This window comes from Balaenoptera musculus, chromosome 18, assembly GCF_009873245.2.
Source record: "Balaenoptera musculus isolate JJ_BM4_2016_0621 chromosome 18, mBalMus1.pri.v3, whole genome shotgun sequence".
Classification (NCBI taxonomy): domain Eukaryota; kingdom Metazoa; phylum Chordata; class Mammalia; order Artiodactyla; family Balaenopteridae; genus Balaenoptera; species Balaenoptera musculus.
Genome location: NC_045802.1, coordinates 13,011,315 through 13,031,849, shown reverse-complemented (window position 1 = coordinate 13,031,849; position 20,535 = coordinate 13,011,315). Strand labels below are relative to the sequence as shown.

Here is a 20,535-nt window from a genome sequence, read left to right as displayed (position 1 = left end):
GGTCAGCTAGGCCCTAATAAAACCAGCAGATTAGGCTCTGGTTTACTAGTTTCCCCTGAGGGCAGGCGTTGTTAAAACTACAAAGTGCTCTGGTGTTTTCATCCTACCAGCCTGCCCTATGGATGACACCTGCCAGCCTCTACAACTGCATGAGCCAATTCCTTAAAATGAAGGAATGACTCTACCCAGAGCAATTAGGCAAGGAAAGGAAATGAAAGGCATCCCAACTGTAAGGAATAAGTAAAACTTCCTCAATTTACAGATGACACGATCCTATATAAAGAAACCTTAAAGAACACACACACGCACACCACACACAAGTATTAGCACTAATAAACAAATTTGGCAAGTTTTCAGAGTGCAAGATCAACACTCAAAAATCAGTTCTTTTTTAATACATCAACAATGAATAATCCAAAAAGGAAATTAAGTAAAAATTCCATTTATAATTGCATTTACTATGGACTAAATTGTGTTCCCCCAAAATTCATGTTAAAGCCCTATGCCCCAATGTGATTGTTTTTGGAAAGAGGGCCTAGTATCTTTATAATAAGAGACACCAGAGCTGCCTTTCTCTCCCTCACCACCACATGAGGACACCCGGAGAAGGCAGTTCTCTACAAGCCAGGAAGACAACTCTCACCAGAAACCAAATCTGTCAGCACCTTGATCTTGGACTTCCCAGACTCCAGAACTGTGAGAAAGAAATTTCTGTTGTTTAAGGCACCCAGTCTGTGGGATTTTGTTATAGCAGCCCCGAACAGACTAAGATAGCATTCAGAAAAAAAAATGAAATAGATGGGAATAAATTAACTAAGGAGATGAAAGACTTGTACACTGGAAACTACAAATATTGCAAAAAAACATTAAAGAAGACTTAAATAAATGGAAAGACATCATGTTCACGGATTGGAGAACTTAATATTTTAAGATAACAATACTTGTCAAAGAGATCTATTAATTCAATGCAATCCCTATCAAAATTCCAGTTGCCTTTTTTGCAAAAATGAAAAAGCTGATCCTCAAACTCATATAAAATTGCAAGGGGTCTGAAGAGCCAAAACAATATTGGAAAAGAACAAAACTGGAGGACTTACACTTCTCAATTTCAAAACTTAGTACAAAGCTACAGTGTGGTGCTGGCACAGGACAGACATATAGATGGACAGAGTAGAAGTAATACTCCAGAAACAAACCCATACATCTATGGCAAATTGATTTTTGACAAGGTTGTCAAGTCCATTCACTGTGGATAAGAATATTCTCTTCAACAAATGATTCTGGGACAACATGCAAAAGAATGAAATGGAATGCCTACCACAGAATGTATATAAAAATAAACTCAAAATGGGTTAATGACTTAATATAAGAGCTAAAACCATAAAACTCTTAGAAGAATATAGGGGTGAATTCTGTAGAACCAAAACTAAAATGGAGTCACTTATATTGGGAACAAAATGGAGTTGGACAACACAGGTGCACTAAAGAAAAACGAAACTTTACCTTACCTAATGTAAGTTGCAGGAATTTACAGCCCTCCTCAGAAATCAGCAGAGGATGCCAGCCAATCCCCAAAGACCAAGTTTGCTCATGCTATCTTTGGACTTCCTTGTTTCCCTGACACAACTACCCTGATCCAAATAAGGATCAGCTGAAAAAGCCAAATTACTTCTGCATTTACCCTATACACACTCTTTAGTCTGTGAGCAACTCAGAACTCGTCGCTCCCATAGCCTTGAGTTTCTTGGCTTGCAGGTTGAAATCCTTGTGATAAACTCACTTTCTGCTTTGTGTAAAACGAAGTGCAGAGATGGTTTTCAACAATCCTTATGACCTTGGATTTGGCAATGGATTCTTAAATATGACACCAAAATCACAATCCACAACAGAAAAAAATAGATAAATTAGACTTCACCAAAAATTTAAGTTTGAAAATCAAAAAACATTAGCAAGAAAGTGAAGACAACCTACAGAATGTGAGAAAATATTTGTAAATCATATCTCTGATAAGGGTCTAGTATCCAGAATATATAAAGAACTCATAACTTAACAAAAAAACAAACAACCCAATTTAAAAATGGGCAAAGGACTTGAATAGACATTTCTCCAAAGAATATATACAAATGGCCAATAAGAACATGAAAAGATTCTCAATTAATATCATTAGCCATCAGGGAACTGCAAATCAAAACCACAATGAGATACCATTTTATACCCGCTAGAATGGCTATGATCAAAAACAAAACAAGACAAAAGTTTTGGTGAGGATGTGGAGAAACTGGAACTGCCATACATTGCTATCAGTATGCAAAATGTCTCAGCCACTGTGGAAAACAGTTTATTGACTCCACAAATATTTAAGCACAGAATTACCATATGACCCAGCAGTTCCATTCCTGGGTACTGACAAAGACTCTCTCCTTGACTAAACTTTAGTCAGGCTCCTCTAAGCCCTCTTAGCCTCTACTTTAGTATCGGTCTTGTGGGATCTGCATCAACCAGTTGTAGTAAGAATCCAGCTAGGTCAGTTTAGAGAGAACCCCTACCGGGGTATCTGATCACCCTCAATATCTGATCGGATTCTTCATCCCCCCACCGTTAATAGCTGATCATCCTGGTCTGCCTTCAGTTAAGAATCCTTTCAAGTCGGTTTGGCCAGAATTTAGCCCTTACACCTGATATTTCCTTTTAAGCAATTTCCACCCAGTTTCCCCGCCCCACCTTGGCTATAAATCCTTACTTGTCTATGCTGTTTTTGTAATTGAACCCAGTTCTATACTAAGGTCTCTTCTCTCTACTGCAATAGTTCCTGAATAAAACCTGTTTTTTTTACCGCTTGAATTACTGTCAGATTCCAGGTTTCTTTAACAGTATATACCGGAAAGAGTTGAAAACAGGGACTCAAAACAATACTTCGACACAAATATTCATAGCAGCACTATTCACAATAACTCAAAGGTGTAAACAACCCAAATGTCCATCGCTGGATGTATGAATTAATTGGGGTATATACATACAAATAAGATGCAATATTAGCCATAAAAAGAATGAAGTCCTGATACTTGCTATAAGGTGGATGAACCTGGAAAACATTGTTATGTGAATGCAGACAGATGCAAAAAGGTCACATATTCCATTTACGTGAAATACCCAGATTAGGTAGATACTTAAAGTGTGAAAGCAATTGGGGTCTGCTAGGGTCTGGGAGAGGGAAGCATAACGTGTAATTTCTTAACAGGGGTGAGGAAAATGTTTTGGAACCAGTATGGTTGGTGGTTGCACGACACTGTGAATGTACTGAAGGCTACTGAATTGTGTACTTAAAAATGTTTCATTTCACATTCTGTGAGCTTCACTTCAATAATCATTTTTTAAAAGTTTATAACCAAACAACCAAAGTTGTTTAAAGGTGCAGAATTACAATCAGACATTGCAATGTGCTCTGGTTATTCCGTTCCTGAATCTTTACAACTCTTCAGTGAGGTGTTTTGTTTTATGGCATTAAATTCATTGGCACTTGATTGATAGACTATCATAGGCTGCAAGGCCTGCACTAGTAAATACAGAAATGGTGTCTCTCCCTTTCATGAGGATGGGCTGAGCAAGGAAAACTTGTTCCAAGTTTCTTTCACTGTAGAAATTCAACAGGGCTCCCTACCTCACAAAGAGCCATACGCTACCTCTCGTTTTACGGACCTGGATGCCGGGCCACCGAAAGCGCTCGTGGGCCTCGCCCCACCACCGGGCCTTAGTCAGGAAAGGCATCGCGGGGACCAGCCCCAGGCGGGAGCATCCTGGCGTCAAGCCTCCTGGCGGCGGCCCCGCCTTCCCACCTCTACCACTTCCGCCCGCGGTCGCCCGTCCAGTGCGCCAATCGGAAGCGCGGGCGCCGTAACAGGCGGTCGGCGGGGCTGTGGCGCCGCGCGGGCAAGGGGGCGTGCGGAGCGAGCGGCGGGCGGGCGCGCAGTCGGCAGCGCGGCGCCGAGGTCGGCGCGTCGCGTTCTGGCCGAGCCAGCGGCGATATCCTGAGGCGGCGGCCCGCACAGGTGGGCTGCGGCGCGCCTGCGGGGGACGGGGTAGCCGCGCGAGATTCGGGGCGGGGTCAGAGGTGAGCGAGCGGCTTCCCGAGTGGCTTTTCGCCGCTTCCGGCGTCCGGAGCCCGCGGGAGGAAGGTGGTGTCCCCGGAGACGCGGTGGGCCGGGTCGAGCCAGCCGCCCTCCCGGCGGTCCCTCCGTTGCCTCTCGCGGTGCTGCCAAGCCACGCTTTTCATCTTAGTTTTGACTCTTGGGTTCCAGTTACAGGTATTTCCGGAAACTCGCAAGAATTGCGCGTAGCGCTTCTTTGGGGGCGGGGTTCTCGGTGTCCATATTGAATAAAGGCTGTTCGCTGCGCTGTGGCGTTGGGGCGTTTTTCAGGTAAAGTCTGAGTTGTAAACAAATGCTTGAGCAGTTGGAGGAGACTCACGTCGATCGGGGAAATCAGTGGGATTGATGGAGACGTTTAGGATTGATTACTGGTCCTCGCCGTGGTTCTCGGGATTTCAGAAATAAGCTTGGCGAATAGCTGCCCCTGGAAGCCATCTCCGATACACCTCCAGGGAGGGGCTGCGTACAGTGAAGTTCCTGGTAGGACTCCCAATAGAAAGTGATAAGCGCGATTTTCGGAGTCAGATTGAGTACCGTGTACGATGGGTGATAACCATGATGTAAAAATAGGTCAAAATTAAGAAAAAAATTTTATTAGTCTGAGCAGAATCGAGGCCTTACTTTAAATGTTTTGCTTTCAAAAATCTAAAAATGGGTGTTGGATTGAGTGGTCTGGAAGGTTGTAAGATTTAGGAGAAAGAATCTTAATATTAAAAAGAGAGGTCTGAGTTCCAGTCTAGTTGTGTGATCATGGGAAAGTCACTAGTTCTGAGAGCCTTATTCTGTAAAATGAAGACGATAATTACAATGGTTTTCTCTCAGGGTTCTAGTAAATTCTGTGTACAGTCAGAATGTTTGGTTTGTAAGTGGTTATTGGGTTTTTTAGCACTTAGTTTAAATTCACTAAGCCTTCCTCTCCACCATCCCCCTCAATTTAGTGACAAGAGATAGTCATCATCACATTTTGCCTATACCTAGTGTATCTTCATCTTTAGATTCAATGGTCAGAAAATTTTCACCGTAAATTCATCTTAAATCTTTCATGAGCTCTTCTAGAGTAGGATTACTGTCTTATTCGTTTTTTGAATGATTATTCCTGGAACCTGTATGGTGCTTGTTTTTTTTGGTGGTTTGTGGGTTTTTTCCTGTTTTTTTCACCCCCTCCCCTCCTTTTTTTTTTTCAAACCTGAACTGGCAAAACTTAAGCTTTGGGTTCACCCAGAGCGAACCAAAACAATTTAACACGGAAAATAGTGTTTTCTGTCGCTTAAAGATGTGCTCAGCTGTGTGTAGACACAACAGGGGTGGTTACAAGGAGTTAGGTAAAGAATTAGATTAAAAATAAGCTTTATTTAGCATCACTCTCAGAGCAAACATACCATTTCTGTGGGAGGCAGAGAGGATATAGCAGTCGAGTTCAAATGGCAGCCCCTTTGAATCATCTAGGGAGTTCCAAAAATGGAGATCCCTGGACCCTACTCCAGACCAATTAATGAGAATCTCTGGAGGGTGGAGCATGGGTATCCCACTTTTTAAAGGTTCCCAAGGTTACTCTCTTGTGCAGCCAGGATGAGAGCTTGTGTGTTAGAGGAATGAGGTTCTTCAGGAGTGTATCTTGTTTGCTTGAAGAGGTGAGAGGCTGGAAGAATTAGAGCTGCATTGGAAAATGTAGCCTGGGGCATTTGGGGGAATATCATTAGAGGACTTTTATCAGCAGGTATGATGAAATGTATGATTTGTAAAGTGAACTGTGCAGTGACCAAGGCCAGAGGGCAGGCTGTTAAAATAATCCAGAGTAACAATGAAAGCAGCAACTGTGATGATAGAAGAAATTAAAAAACGTTCTCTCCTGGGTGTTAAACATTTTTAAGAAACTGAGTAATGATTTTAACTCGCAAACTGTATTTTGCCTTACCTAGTTACAGCTTTTCAACAATGAGTGTATAGATTGTCATATAATGAATTTTATTGTTACTAATTATTTTTAAAGGGTCTTAGAAATATATATGCTTCAAATAATTTTCCTTGTTAATTAAGTAATCTCATATCTCTTGAGAGCTTTATGTTAATATAGGGGTTGTGTTATTTTTGCTTTTTCAGTACTCTAAGACTGATTTCTAAAGGTACGGTTTTCACCCCACTTCATCAACGCACATAAGTTTTCTCCTTTTTGGACCTCTATTTTATACCACAATGGTAAGCTACAGCTCAGTATGTTAATATTCTTAGAATGTTCTCTTCCTTCATCTCCATAAAGGTATCTGTATGAAACAGAAATATTCTCGTAAGCTGCCCAAGTTACCCTAACTGGGACATTACTTAGCAATCACATGCAAAATCTTCTCTACAAAACTGGGGGCTCATCTCTCAACTCAGTGTTATAATCATATCCAGATTACACAGATAATCTATCTGTCCTTATTTTTGGGAAGTATTAAAAAATAATTACTTCTGTCTACTTTACTGTAGTCCAAATCATTGGCAAGAAGGATAGGTATAAATACAAATAGTTTTGGGGGCATAGGTTTCTCATAGTTTAAAGTTCCTCTTAATTTAGATTTTAAAAAAAATTTTAACAACAAATGTAACCTGCTTACTGCAAATAACATTTAAGCAGCATTAGTTTTAACCTTCTAATGGCAGATTTCTGCTTACCACTTAGAGTCAGTAAACATACTTAGTGTTGGGCATTTAACTCTTGCCATTAAAGAATTAAAGACAAAGGAGAAAAAAATCACTTTCTGTTCTAAAGAAACAGCAGCACTTGACAGAGAATAAATGAACACTAACCACCATGTTGGATAAACCTCAGAAAACATATATCTTCTCTTCTTGGGATCTTGCATGTATACCCTTGCCCTGTTAGAGAAAAGCTGTCACAGTGGGGTTCTGACCTTGCCTTATATTTTGCATTCGTATTCGCCAATCACTTCCCTCTTAAGTATTTGAACGCAATAGTGAATAAACGATACTAGTGTTTACATATGCAAGTATATCTTACTGGAGCTTTTAAAGTTTTGATATCAGAAGATTAAATATTTACTTGAGGAGACTGGCTATTTGAAATTGTCCTAGGGTATACATTTGATTGTGTTCATTATAATTTTTTGATCTAAACTTACTTGAAGCTTTTATGGCCAAAATAATTAAAAGAACCTTGTGTTTTTGTCAAGAGTATATATTCAAAGTTATGTTTTTATGTTGGAAAATAGTTTATTCTCAAGAATCTCATCTTGAATCCTGGGAAACAGTTTCATTGAAATCTGCCCATAAGATATTTTAACAAATTAAATTGGTATAAATTTATTTTAACAATCTTTTGAAATACTGGCATATTTTAGACTTTTTTACTTACTCCGTTTAGATGCTTGATATGTAGGGGTTCTATTGCTGTTTAAAAAGCCTAGCTAAGGACTTCCCTGGCAGTGCAGTGGTTAAGACTTCACCTTCCAGTGCAGGGGATGCAGGTTCGATCCCTGCTCGGGGAGCTAGGAATCCCACATGCCTCAGGACCAAAAAATCAAAACATAAAACAGAAGCAGTACTGTAACAAATTCAATAAAGACTTTAAAAGTGGTCCACATCAAAAAAAAAAAGAGAGAGACAGGTACCACAGTGTTCATTGCAGCACTGTTTACAATAGCCAGGACATGGAAGCAACCTAAGTGTCCATCGACAGATGAATGGATAAAGATGTGGCACATATATACAATGGAATATTACTCAGCCATAAAAAGAAACGAAATTGAGTCATTTGTAGTGAGGCGGATGGACCTAGAGTCTGTCATACAGAGTGAAGTAAGTCAGAAGGAGAGTAACACGTACCTATGGAATCTAAAAAAAAAAGGTACTGAAGAGCCTAGTGGCAGGGCAGGAATAAAGACGCAGACGTAGAGAATGGACATGAGGACACGGGGTGGGGGGGGAGGGGGAGAGGGAAGCTGGGGCGAAGTGAGAGTAGCATCGACTTATATACACACTGAATGTAAAATAGTTAGCTAGTGGGAAGCAGCAGCATAGCACAGGGAGATCAGCCCAGTGCTTTGCGATGACCTAAAGACATGGGATAGGGAGGGTGGAAGGGAGGCTCAAGAGGGAGGGGATATGGGGATATATGTATGCATATGACTGATTCACTTTGCTGTACAACAAAAACTAACACAGTATTGTGAAGCAATTATACTCCAATAAAGATCTATTAAATAAAAAAAAAAAAGGCCAGCTATTTTTGTAATCATGTATTCTCTGTCCTTAGGACTAGGAGGACAGGGTCACTTCAACCTTTTCATGATTTCCAAAGTCTGGCAATATTTATTCTTCTCCCTGCCCTCTTGGGATTTTGGTGGGTGCTAGGAGCTTTTATTCCATGCAACTTAGTAGATTGAAGTATTGGAGTCTGCAAAATAAAACAGAAAAATGTAGGTTCTTGTAAATAAAAAATAAAAGTTCTTTGCCTCTCAATGAAATTAAAAATGACTGTCATTGTGAATGAAAAATGCTGTAACTCTGTGTGATACCCAAACCATAAAACTAGAAAGAAATCATTGGTGGTGTATTTGCTTAATTTTTTTTTAAATCTAGTACTTTTTATTCTTGGGTATCATTACAGAAGAATGCTATACAAATGAGGAAGACAGTTAACCTTCTTATTTCTCCCTCTTGCCTTACAATAAGGGTCTCTAAGAAATCAATGAAGGATGGGGATCTACTAGTAAATCTCAAATTGTACATGTAATAATAATACTATATTTTCATCATTTCTAAGATGCATTTGTTTTTACGTTTTCATTACTGAAGTGATAATGTGTCTACAATCAGTGACATCTTACAGTTATAATTGGCAGCACGTTTTTCTTAATGTTAAATAATAATTCAGGCATATAACTGATGGTATCTTAAATTCATTAAAACATGCTAAGCATAGCCTTCATTTATTCTATTTCTGGTAGGCACTGACCTAGAAACATTGTATTATAGTTTCTCTGCATAATATTAGGAATTTCTAAGTTGATATTAGGTACCAACATAACAACCCCCTTGGTTTTCAGGATTCCTAGCAGCTTAAGGGATTTTAGTCTTTGCTTCACTTTAATTGCATACCTGATGGCCAGTATATTTTCCTGAATGGTGCCCTTAAAATGTTGATGTTTATAAAATGGTAGTGGTTACCATATCGAACCCTCAGCCCTGTATCAGCTGCACAAGCATGGCCAGAGAAAATCATGGTAGCATTTCTTAACTACTTTGTGGTCATAATCAGGTGCCTGAGACTGCATATAATTTCTTTGTGCTATATCTTGAGTATACAATGGGGTGGGTGGAGGAGAGAAATAAAGAAAAATGTTAGACCTGTTTTAGAAAATAAAACACATTTAAACACTTAATTAGAAAATGTTATATGTATATTAAAGTATGTTTGTGTGAAAATAACTAATATTACCAAATACACTATTTACTTTTTACAGCAACAAGCTTTAGAACTAGCTTTGGATCGTGCGGAGGTGAGGCGTGACTAAGTTACATATTGAAATAGTGTTGTCTTTAATCGACAGAACTCAGTTTTAAGAGATTTTCGTATGTGACTGTCAAAGGAGTACGTTAATATTAGGACAAGTATGCAAATTTTTCTGTAAATACATAAAAACTACCAGATGATGTTTGGATCGTCTGATACTTGGAATGCTCAGATAGTAATGCTGTGGAATAGAAATTGAATAATACAGTGGAATAAACATTTGAACAAGGACATAGAGTTTCTAAAATTATGTTTTCTGTTTTAACAGATATTCTAACTGCTCAATTAAAGGGGAAAATAGCTCAAATATATAGAGTCCTTGTAATTGGGTATGCTATGCATATTCTGAACAACCATAAAACATTGAAAATATTGCTAACCTGTGAAATCACAGTGGTGAAACTATATGATTTTGCTTATAATATAGCAAGTAAATATTGTGCTAAATTTTAGTACAGTTTAAATTTCACTTGTTTGTAACATATATTTAGAAATTAAGTAGGTTTCCCTAAAAGGTATGATTTAATATGCATCAGAGACTTGAGTGACTGAACAGCCTTTTTAGCCTTACATGATTTATTAATACAGTTGTTCATGTAGTATGCAAAAGACAAGCTGTTTTCTTAAACTTCTCTTTTTTAGTATGTCATTGAAAGTGCCCGACAGAGACCTCCTAAAAGGAAATACCTATCTAGTGGAAGGTATGAATGCTTAATTAATTGATATCTTAGACTCACAGAAGTATGATGATTGCCATCATTTATTTCATTCTTCCTAGACACTGAGCTAGAAATGTTATATTCTGGGTACTTTGCATATATAGTTGACCCTTGAACAATGTGGGTTTGAACTGTGTAGGTCCACTTACTTGCAGATGCTTTTCAGTAGTAAACACTACTGTACTTCATGGTCAGTGGTTAGTTGAACCTGTCGATGCAGAGGAACCCCGGATACAGAGGGCCGACTACAAGTTATACGAGGATTAACCCCTGTGTTGTGCAAGGGTCAACTGTATTAGAAATTTCTAGGTTGATGTTAGCTACCATATCCAGCCCCACTTCACCCCAGTTTTTGGGAAATTGGAGGAAAAATTACAGGAAAATTCAAAATGTTTATTTTATGATTATTATATTAACATTACTTTGTATACTGCCTTTGTTTATTAAATTTAGGAAATCTATATTTCAAAAACTTTATGATTTATATATTGAAGAATGCGAAAAAGAGCCTGAGGTTAAGGTAAGTATAAATTTTTTATGTTATTACGACTTTTTAAATGTAGTGGAAGAAGGAAATTTGAAGGAATTAGATTTGAATGATTTATATTTTTGTTAGTGAACAGATATCTTTTCTAACCAGACTAGCCAGTTCTGCAGCTAAACCAGAGCTCTGGCTAATCTGGCATCAGGCAGGGATCACCTACTTAGGTAGCAGAGGGGAACCATGTTTGCTGAGTAACAGACTATCTCATTGGGAAGTTAGAAGAAGCAAAGCCACCATATATATTATCTTTTGCATCTTTTTCTTCCTAAGAAGTTATTTGTAGACTGAAGACAGGAGAAAATTAACCTATTTCTTCGTGGTGAGTTGCACTGGAAAGTTAAAACTATTACAGGATATGTAGGAAATTTAGATGTGATAATAAAAGGTGAATTTGGTCAGAAAAATTAGTTTATGCCCAGGTTAACTTAATTCATTTTTATTTAGCATGAAAGTGTGGGCAGTAGAAATGTAATAGAAATTGATTTTTTGATATCTTTCGGACCCTCAGGTCGTAAGGGCCTTAAAGGGCTCTACTGAGCTTCTGTTGTCTGTCTTTAAAAATGAATACCTCTTAGGCAAAAAATTAGTGGAATTCCAGTAGTATCTAACCTTTAAAATCTTTAGGAGAAAAGTGATTGTGAAACCATGAGTAAATCTTATGGTATGGTTTCCATAAATTCTATTGAGGTATAGTTGACATAGAAAAAGTTGAGTATGTTTGAAGTATACATTTTATAAGTTTTGATGTGTATTAAAAAAAATTTGAATAAATTTGAAGATCTAATTGGCTTTATTAAACGATTCATGAATTGGGCAACATCTCATCTGGCAGAGATACTCTGAGGAGTTGCACAACATGGAAGGCTTTTATTGTAAGGAGGGCAGGACAAGGAAAGAAAATCATCAGCAAGGAAAAAATGAGAGTTCACTGGAGGAAAGTAAAAGTGCCAGAAATGACGGCTTTTTGTTGGCTGAGCTGCAGGTGTTTTCCATTGGCTGACCTGCAGTCCTTTCCCATTCACTGAACTTGTTGCTGGGAGGAAGAAAGTCTCCCTTCCCCTAGTTGGGGAAGTAAAGTAGTTGCATTTCCTGTTTGGGAGTTCAAAGTAGTTCTCTTCCTGGTGGGATCAGTAACTGATGTCTTCCTGTTTGGGGTAATTGACGATGAGTGGTGGGGCAGGAGAGCTCCCTCTGCAGTCCTTCCCCGCTCCAGTTTTAGTTGAGGTTTCCTTTTATTAATTTTCACAGTATACACCCATAAACTGTCACCACAGTCAGTATAATGAGCATATCCATTGCCTCAGAGACAGAACTAAGATAGGAGAGATACATAAATGAAGATTCTAAATTGGGGTTGACAGCCATTGTCCACTGGCCAGATCTGGCCCAAACATGTTTTTGTAAATGACCTTTTATTGGAATACAGCAGCACCCCTTGATTTATGTCTTGTATGTGGTTGATTTTGAGGTAAATAGCAGAGTTGAGTAGTTGCAACACAGACCGTATGGCCCACAAGACTAAAGTACTGTCTGGTCCTTTAAGAAAGACATTTTCTGACTTCCCATCAATGTGGTTAAAAGTTGCTTTGCTTTGCTTTTTAAAAATTTATTTTCAAAATGCAGTTTTTTGATTCTATGGTGACTATAGATCAAGAATTTATAATTTCTTTCTGCATATGACTATATATATATATGCATGTTAAATATACTCAAAATGGATTTGTTTTTTGATAATGAAAAATATTCTATTGACTGATATCTTTCACAAATAAGATTTGATGAAAGGATTTATTATATCTATAAGTGGGTTTCATTTTAAATCATATACATTTCTAAAATAATAGATTTTGATGTATGTGTATTAGGTTCCCTGATAGTTTTTTGTTTTTTTTAGCGAAGTGGTTTCTAAGGAGCTGTTAAATTGAATTTACAGAAAATTACTTAAATTACTTATGTCCTTTTAACCAGTTAGATATTTTTGGGTTTAACATTTCAGCTGATTAGAGCTGTTGAACTTGTTTGGATCTAATTTAGGCCATAAAATATTTAAGAAATGTGCTCTGTAACAGTACAACCAAAGAAAATGCCCCAAATTATTTATGTAGATTTATACTTAATAGAAACTAATTATACATTATAGCATCTTTCTAAAAAATATTTACATTTAATGGTTTTCCTTTTTAAATATTTTTAATATTTGCTACTTGTGTACTCAGGTACATATTTTGTATTTAAGTGTGTTTATTTTATATATAGATCACTAGTTTTTCTTTGTGATATTAATTCATTTGCCTAAAACATAGTAATAGATCAAAATTAAGTTTACACAGATGTGGAAGGAGCATCAAAGATTAACTCAGGTCTGATTTTATTAAATGATTGCATTCTTTGTTATGCTGGATTATTTTCATGAGCTCTGCCTTTTTTTAAAGCAGAAATTAAGAAGAAATGTGAACTTGTTAGAGAAGCTTGTTATGCAGGAGACATTGTCATGTTTAGTGGTCAACCTATACCCAGGAAATGAGGGATATTCTCTGATGCTCAGGGGAAAAAATGGATCAGGTAAGAACTTCCAGAGGGCAGCAGCCACGAAAATCCCTCTGCTAGGCGGGATGTGCTGTCTTTTAGAAGTAGCTTCTTAACCTTCAGATCAGTGATGACTTGATAAAAGAAGACTTTGATTCCAAATTGTTCTCTTTATGGTGTTTTGTTAGAATATTAGAAGTTACCTCTAGTATGATTAGCCTTCCGGAATTTGAGAAGTATTCTGACTGAGGTCTTTGAAGTTAAATTATAAAAGACATAATTTTAAAATACTTGTCAAAATTTCCTTTCGTTCTGTTGCTATTTATATATTTAAGATAGCATCAGGTGTTTTAAGGTATGTTTTTCTTCTGTGCTTTGAATATACTTTGAGTCTGAAGCTTTCAAAGTTAAGCAGATTCACTGCCTTTTGAATAGTTTTCAACATTTTATTCCTATTAATGTGAATATGAAAATAGAGTTTTAAAATATAAATACTCTTAGATTTCACTAAAGAGGCATTTAAATTTTGATACAGTGATGATACTATGAGTTCTACAAGGAACTTACCTAGTTAAGAATTTTTTCTTGTGTTGGTTGTTAATTGTATAACACCAAGAGAATTTTGGTCTATAAGTAGTCATTTTTCAGAAGTGATACCAGATTATCAGTCTGACTTCCAGATTAGATTAAGCAATCTTCAAGGAACTTTTTAGTTAACAGATGTTGGAATTTTATCGTATTCTGCTTACTATACTGCTGGCTGTGATTTGTACTGTGATTGTTGTGCCAGACGTTTTTCCATAGTATATTAGGTGTTTTCTCCTTTCTGCTCTAAAACTGTGTATAGTTTATCAAGTTTTTTAGCAATATATAAGGTGATTTATTTTTGAGACTTAAATAAAGAAGGGCTTTAGGAGAGCTTTTGGCTTTATTCTTTTTATTTTTTATCAGAAGTTACTTAAATTATTACCTAGGCTTTTTGGTGAGGCTGATCACTTTCTGAAACTTTATGTTTTAAAATTAAGATTCTGAGACCATTCGACTGCCTTATGAAGAAGGGGAGTTACTTGAATACTTGGATGCAGAAGAATTACCTCCTATTTTGGTTGATCTCCTAGAAAAATCTCAGGTACAAAATTTTTCTCTTTAAAATGTCCTTAGATTTGCCAGATATATGTTGTTTTGTGATGAAGGGTATTTAGTTGTATTCTCACTAGTGCATGGAACATGAAATAAGACATTGTACATAGCTATATGAAAACTGGTTTATTGTGGAATATTTATTCTTTAGGCTGTACTGAAATGTATAGATTTAGTTGATTCTTCTAAAATTGCTATAACAATTAACTCATCCACTGGAAATCTCCCTATAGCTACAATCAAGAAATTATGGAAAAAACTGCTTACTTTCTTGGCTTTCCAGCCATACTATGGTAGTTTACTGAGGAAAAAGAAGCCATCAGATGGGAACTCCCATTTCCTCCCAGCATCCCCACATCTCTGTCCACATTTTCTGCCTGCCTTCCTGTTAAAATGGATGAAATAAGCTGTTCCTAAGGCATCTTCTCCACTTTATGTTCTGGATCCTTCTCCTCCTTCTCAAGGTTTTGCAGCTTTAACCTTCCTCTCTTCTATTATCTATTTTCCTCTCTCTAGTAAAGAATATAAGCATATTGTACCATCTCTCAACTTCTAAGAAAATCCTTTCCTGTTCTCACCGTAGTTGGTCTCTTAGCAAAGTTCAGTGTAAATAACTACTTCCTCCTTGAAACACCCTTCTTTCAGCTTCTGAGACATCACCTTCCTGGTTTTTCTCTTCCCTCTAGTCTTTCAGTCTTTTTTGCTGTCATCTCTGTTCCCCCATAAATATGTTCAGGGTTCAGTCCTAGGGATTCTGTTCTTTAGTAACACCCTCTCCCTGGATGATCTCAAACAGCTTAATGAGTTTAAAAAAATGACAGTTAATCCCTTGCTTATCTCTCTTACAATGACCATCCCACCAAGCTCCAAACTTACATATTTACTAGGATATAGATTAGGTTCTTCAGACTTACCATGACAAAACAGAGCTTTTTATTTTTACCTCCCAAACCAGTTCTATTACCAGTCTTTCCAATCTGACAGATAACTATACTCTCACCTTTCACATTCAGTCCACCAGCAAGTGTCAGCTGTACCTTCAAAATACATGGTCATGACCTTCTATAGTTACCTTCCTGAACTTCCTGTTTTCATTCTAGAACCCTAGAAATCAGTTTTCCACAGACAACCAGATTAAGCTTACAAAACAAAAACAGAAAACAACAACAACACAGTTCCCTGTTTGAAGTTCTCCAGTGTCCTCTCAGTGTACAAAACCCCTGCCTTTCTGTTTGTCTTCACCTCCTGGTTCTCATCCCCACTCACTACACTCCAGCCATCTGTGGCTTCTTGCCATATTAAAACACACCAAGCTTATACCTATCTTACTCATCTGCTCATCTGTCCCAGATGTCTGACCCTTTATTGTGATTCAGGTCTCAGCTGAAAATTACTCCCTCAGAGAGTTCTGTCTGAGCACACAGTCTAAATTAAGCCCCTCCCTATTTTATTTCCTCTGTAGCATTCACTGTCTCAAGTTACCTTGTTTATTTGTTTACATGTTTATTGCCTATCTTACCACACTGAGAGCAAGTATCTCACCACTCTATCTATGAAGCTTCTTGGATAGTGCGTGACACACAGTTCACATTGTAGTGGCTCAGTAAATGTTGGTTAAAAAGCATGAGCATAATAATGACTGACAACATGGAGGTCACAGTACCCACTAAGAGTTAAGAATGGTGAAAACACAATACCATAAGCGACTGTGGCAAGTGATAATTAGCAAGACTTGAGTGACAGAGATTCTTACCTTTGGACTTAGAAAAAGGACAAAAAAACAGTATCTTTAACAGAGATTATTATTTGAATTAATGTTAGCTTCCTTCCTCTTATTAGTAAAGCCTATCTTCTGGAAATTTTAGCAGAGCAAATATAGCAGTTGTATCTGTAAGCTGAAACTCTGGCATGGTTATTGACAATTTATAACAATGACAAGGTTAGCAGAGTACAACAGTGAGCCAGTGAGTGTCAAGAAGAAAAGCAGGGACTTCCGTCCTGGCGGTCCAGTGGTTGAGACTCCACACTCCCAGTGCAGGGGATGCGGGTTCGATCTCTGGTCAGGGGACTAAGATCCCACAAGCCTCATGGCACGGCCAAAAAAAGAAAAAAAAGAACAGCGATACCAGTGGTCTGTAACATTAACAGTATACAAATGCCAGATGTCATTCTATTACTAGGAAACAGTTAAACAGTGTTAAACTGCTTCTTGAGTCATGATGAACATAAACAGTTGCTTTTAAAGGGTTTATATGGTGGTAAATCCACCAAGGAATTCCATTTAAGAGTATGTGAGTGGTCAGAAACATTACATAAGAATGTAAAGAACCTGAAACATTCAATATAAACCCACTTATTTAGGCTTTTGAAAAATGACATCTACTTATATGTTTTCACTCAAAACAGGTTAATATTTTTCACTGTGGATGTGTCATAGCAGAAATACGTGACTACAGGCAGTCCAGTAACATGAAATCTCCTGGTTACCAAAGTAGGCACATTCTCTTACGTCCAACAATGCAGGTAAGGAATGTTTAATTAAGAAGTATTATTTCAGATTTTATTTGGAGTTTTACTTATTAAATGTCTTCATGTTTGTATGCCTATATACATTAATGTGTTTTTTTAACTTTTATTTATTCTAGACTTTAATCTGTGATGTACATTCAATAACAAGTGATAACCATAAATGGACCCAGGTTAGTTCTGTTTTTTAATCCCAAACAGTAATATATAGGATGAAACAATATTTACTAAGTTAAGCAAAAGATATTTTCTGCTCGTAATTTTATTTATGAGTAAAGTTTGGGATTGATTTATGAGCTTTAGAAGTTAAGGGTCTCTACAAAGATGCAGTAATCCTTCAAGGAACTAAAACAGTTCAGTCCCAGTTGCTTTTAGGGCATCGTATAATAGGGTGAGGCTGACCTCTCCCAATGTGAAACATAGTTTTGTATCCCCTCTCACACAGAATGTTTTGTTGTGGATACAAATAGATGCTGATTTTCTGTCATCTAGGGCTCTAAAGCAGACCTAGCTGTCGTTTTGCCATCGTACTGGTTGTAGCCCTAGGGGACCTCTCTTACCCGGGGAATAGCCAGTTAGTCCTCCAGTGCTGGCTCAGGATATGTGAGGTGCCCGCTCACAAGAGTGTTCACTTATTTTTCTGTTACTGTAAAGAGGTGTAGTTAAACTAAAGAAAATATTAATGAGAATTATTCTAGCTGTGAAATATGATTATAAAATAAGATTCAGTTCATCAGTAACTATCAAGTGTTGTGTTGTAGTTTGGGCTGTAATCTTTTTGTTTACAAGAAGGTTGAAAGCTATTAAAAGAACATTCAAAAACAAACTCACTGGTCATCATTGGAGATTCTTAGGGCATTGATTTCTTACTCTGAAGATTGGTAAATAATGGGAGAGACCAAAGCCTTTATTCTGCCTTTTCAAGGAAAATTCCATAGAAAAATTTCAGCTAACAAGTGTAAAAGAAATGATAGACTTTTTAAAATGTCATCAACTTGGAAGTCTTAATGAATTAATGAATCTAGATGGCTGTATTTCTTAGATGTGAAAAACCTATAGTCTGACTAAACCCTCTGGTGTAAAAGTGGGACAGTCAATCCTTGTGTGCCTCCTTGCGTGGCGGACGAGAAAGTATACAGTAGTACTGTTGAAGAGCTCTTGTTTAAAAAATAGAACCTTAATTTAAATCAAGCCTCTACATCTAACCAACAGTTTAAAAGTAATTTATGGAGTAAGAGAAACCATTAAATGACATGGATGAGGAAGCAACCAGCCAGACCCAGTTAAATGATACCCTGAGGAAGCAGTTGCTCAAATCCCAACAAATCAGTTGCATGAGAAAAGAAAAAAAGATGGGGGAAGAGATGATCGTTACAGAATATTTTTTTAAAATGTTTGAGAGATAAAAACCGAATGCAATGTGTAGGCCTTGTTTGAGTTCAAATTCAAACAAACCAACTAAGAATACACTTTTGAGATAATGGGAATTTATCTAGACTGGATATTAGAGGTCCTTAGCAGTTAGCAGTGTGTCCTGAAGGATTTTTCAGGTGAAATAATACAACGTCGAAAATGTATTTAAAATTACTCCAGGAAAACAAAGAAAAACAAAAAAAAAGAGGGGCAGTTGTTAAATAAAATAGGGTGTTGGTACGTGGGTGTCATTATATTTCTGTTTTGTGTATTTTTGAAAATTTCCATAATAAGTTGAATAGACCTGGTGAAAGAAGCAATGTTTCTTTTTTGCAAAATTTTTTATTCATCAGTAATTAATTGATTCATTTGACTTTTTAAAAATTTAGTTAATAGCCATTAAAATATTTCAGAGTTTAAGCAAAAAAAAAAAAAAAAAGAAAAAATAGGATTCAGTAAAGTAAGTTAAATGATACTGGTAAAAAGCCTGTATAAACTTTGGAATTGGTGTATATAGTTTATACAGTATTAGTGGAGTCATTTTTATTCTTGTAATGAAGTTAAGCTGAGTATAGAGTGGGACTGTTATCTCAATTAGTGAAAGTGCTATCATCTATCTTGGTCCTGTAAGCTTTGTGGGGACAGAGGATTTTATCTGTTTTCTTCATGATTTATTCCCCCCATCTAGAACAGTGTCTTACACATTGTAGGTGCTTAGTAAATATTTGTTAGGCTAATGGATAGGCATTCTTATAATTTGACCACCTTGTACCAATTACTGAATTTCCATTAGTAGTTTCATTATGCTGTCAGGTTTCTAAAGTTTACACACTTAGGTTGGAACTTGAAATACTGTATTTTACTGTACTCCTTAGCAGAAATATTCCAAGGAATATCTCTAGATTAAGTGATACGTATGATTTGAAAATCTTAAATCTGTTATTGATATATGATCTTACATATTTCAGGAAGACAAACTTTTGCTTGAGAGCCAACTGATTCTAGCTACAGCTGAACCACTGTGTCTTGATCCTTCTGTAGCTGTAACCTGCACTGCGAACAGGCTGCTCTATAACAAGCAAAAGATGAACACGCGCCCAATGAAACGGTAATTACCTTTGTGGAAGGATAAACCAAAAGAGAACTAGAGCGGTACCTCTAAATTTTGCCATTTATGGTATCTTTTCCCTTTAAAGAGTAAAAGTGCTCTGATTTTTTTTTTTTTTTAAACATTTATTTGTTTATTTATTTGGTTGTGCTGGGTCTTAGTTGTGGCTCGCTGGCTCCTTGGTTGTGGCTCACCAGCTGCTTAGTTGCACCATGCGGGCTCCTTAGTTGTGGCATGCACACTCTTGGTTGCAGCATGCATGTGGGATGTACTTTCCTGACCAGGGATCAAACCTGGGCCCCCTGCATTGGGAGTGTGGAGTCTTAACCACTGTGCCACCAGGGAAGTCCTTGATTTTTTAAAATTGGATTTTTAATTGTCTTTAAATACTTTTATTGTGTAAGAATTAGGATTTTTTTAATATGTACTCTGCTTTATATTGAAGTGATGCATTTTCTGCATTCTTTTGAAGAACAAACTACCTATAAATTCAGAGTTTGTTCACCAAAAAGATAGAAATTCTGAGAAGAGACAGGTATGAGCAGAAAGAATAATTTATCACTTGCTAATACCAGTTGAATTTTTGTTAATATTACCTTTCAAGATACAACTTATAACTTCTTTTAGAGATCTGGGAAAGTGATCACAGTTTGAGAAGTCAGTTTCTAACTAAATGCCTTTTTATAACATGGTAATTTGTCTTAGAATGTTTTAGCTATCTCTTCTAGTTAATAAAGTAAAAGAATGCATATTAATTTGGTCTGCAGTTATAGTAGGCTCATCATTAAGTTATCTTCGCATAATTCTTTGAGTTGCCCACTTTGGATCTTCTTCAAGTTTGATGGGGCTGAAATAACCTACCCATTTTCTAAATTCCCTGCTTTACTACTGAAATAATA

The 20,535-nt window shown here is 37.0% G+C and overlaps 1 protein-coding gene and 1 long non-coding RNA gene across 18 annotated transcripts in view; one reads left to right on the top strand and one right to left on the bottom strand.

Annotated features, from left to right (window-relative positions):
- Positions 1-3,832, bottom strand: part of LOC118884100 — a 403,163-nt gene extending 399,331 nt beyond the window's left edge. Inside the window, exon 1 of the long non-coding RNA XR_005017184.1 lies at positions 3,697-3,832. This is a non-coding gene — a long non-coding RNA (uncharacterized LOC118884100). The remainder of the gene's footprint in view (positions 1-3,696) is intronic.
- A 121-nt stretch (positions 3,833-3,953) lies between these two features.
- SUPT20H (SPT20 homolog, SAGA complex component) overlaps positions 3,954-20,535 on the top strand; it is a 39,512-nt gene continuing 22,930 nt past the window's right edge. For 4 of the 17 annotated variants that reach the window (XM_036831437.1, XM_036831444.1, XM_036831440.1 and 1 more), the window contains exons 1-10: positions 4,167-4,415; positions 6,246-6,341; positions 9,611-9,646; positions 10,303-10,361; positions 10,833-10,899; positions 13,356-13,485; positions 14,475-14,578; positions 16,996-17,112; positions 17,235-17,288; positions 19,497-19,636. In XM_036831437.1, coding sequence (XP_036687332.1) covers positions 6,339-6,341; positions 9,611-9,646; positions 10,303-10,361; positions 10,833-10,899; positions 13,356-13,485; positions 14,475-14,578; positions 16,996-17,112; positions 17,235-17,288; positions 19,497-19,636 — 710 coding nt within the window. In that variant the 5' untranslated portion in view covers positions 4,167-4,415; positions 6,246-6,338. Of the gene's footprint in view, positions 4,047-4,104; positions 4,416-6,245; positions 6,342-9,610; positions 9,647-10,302; positions 10,362-10,832; positions 10,900-13,355; positions 13,486-14,474; positions 14,579-16,995; positions 17,113-17,234; positions 17,289-19,496; positions 19,637-20,535 lie in introns of those variants that run through there. The other 13 variants (XM_036831436.1, XM_036831445.1, XM_036831441.1 and 10 more) reach the window with 11 other exon arrangements.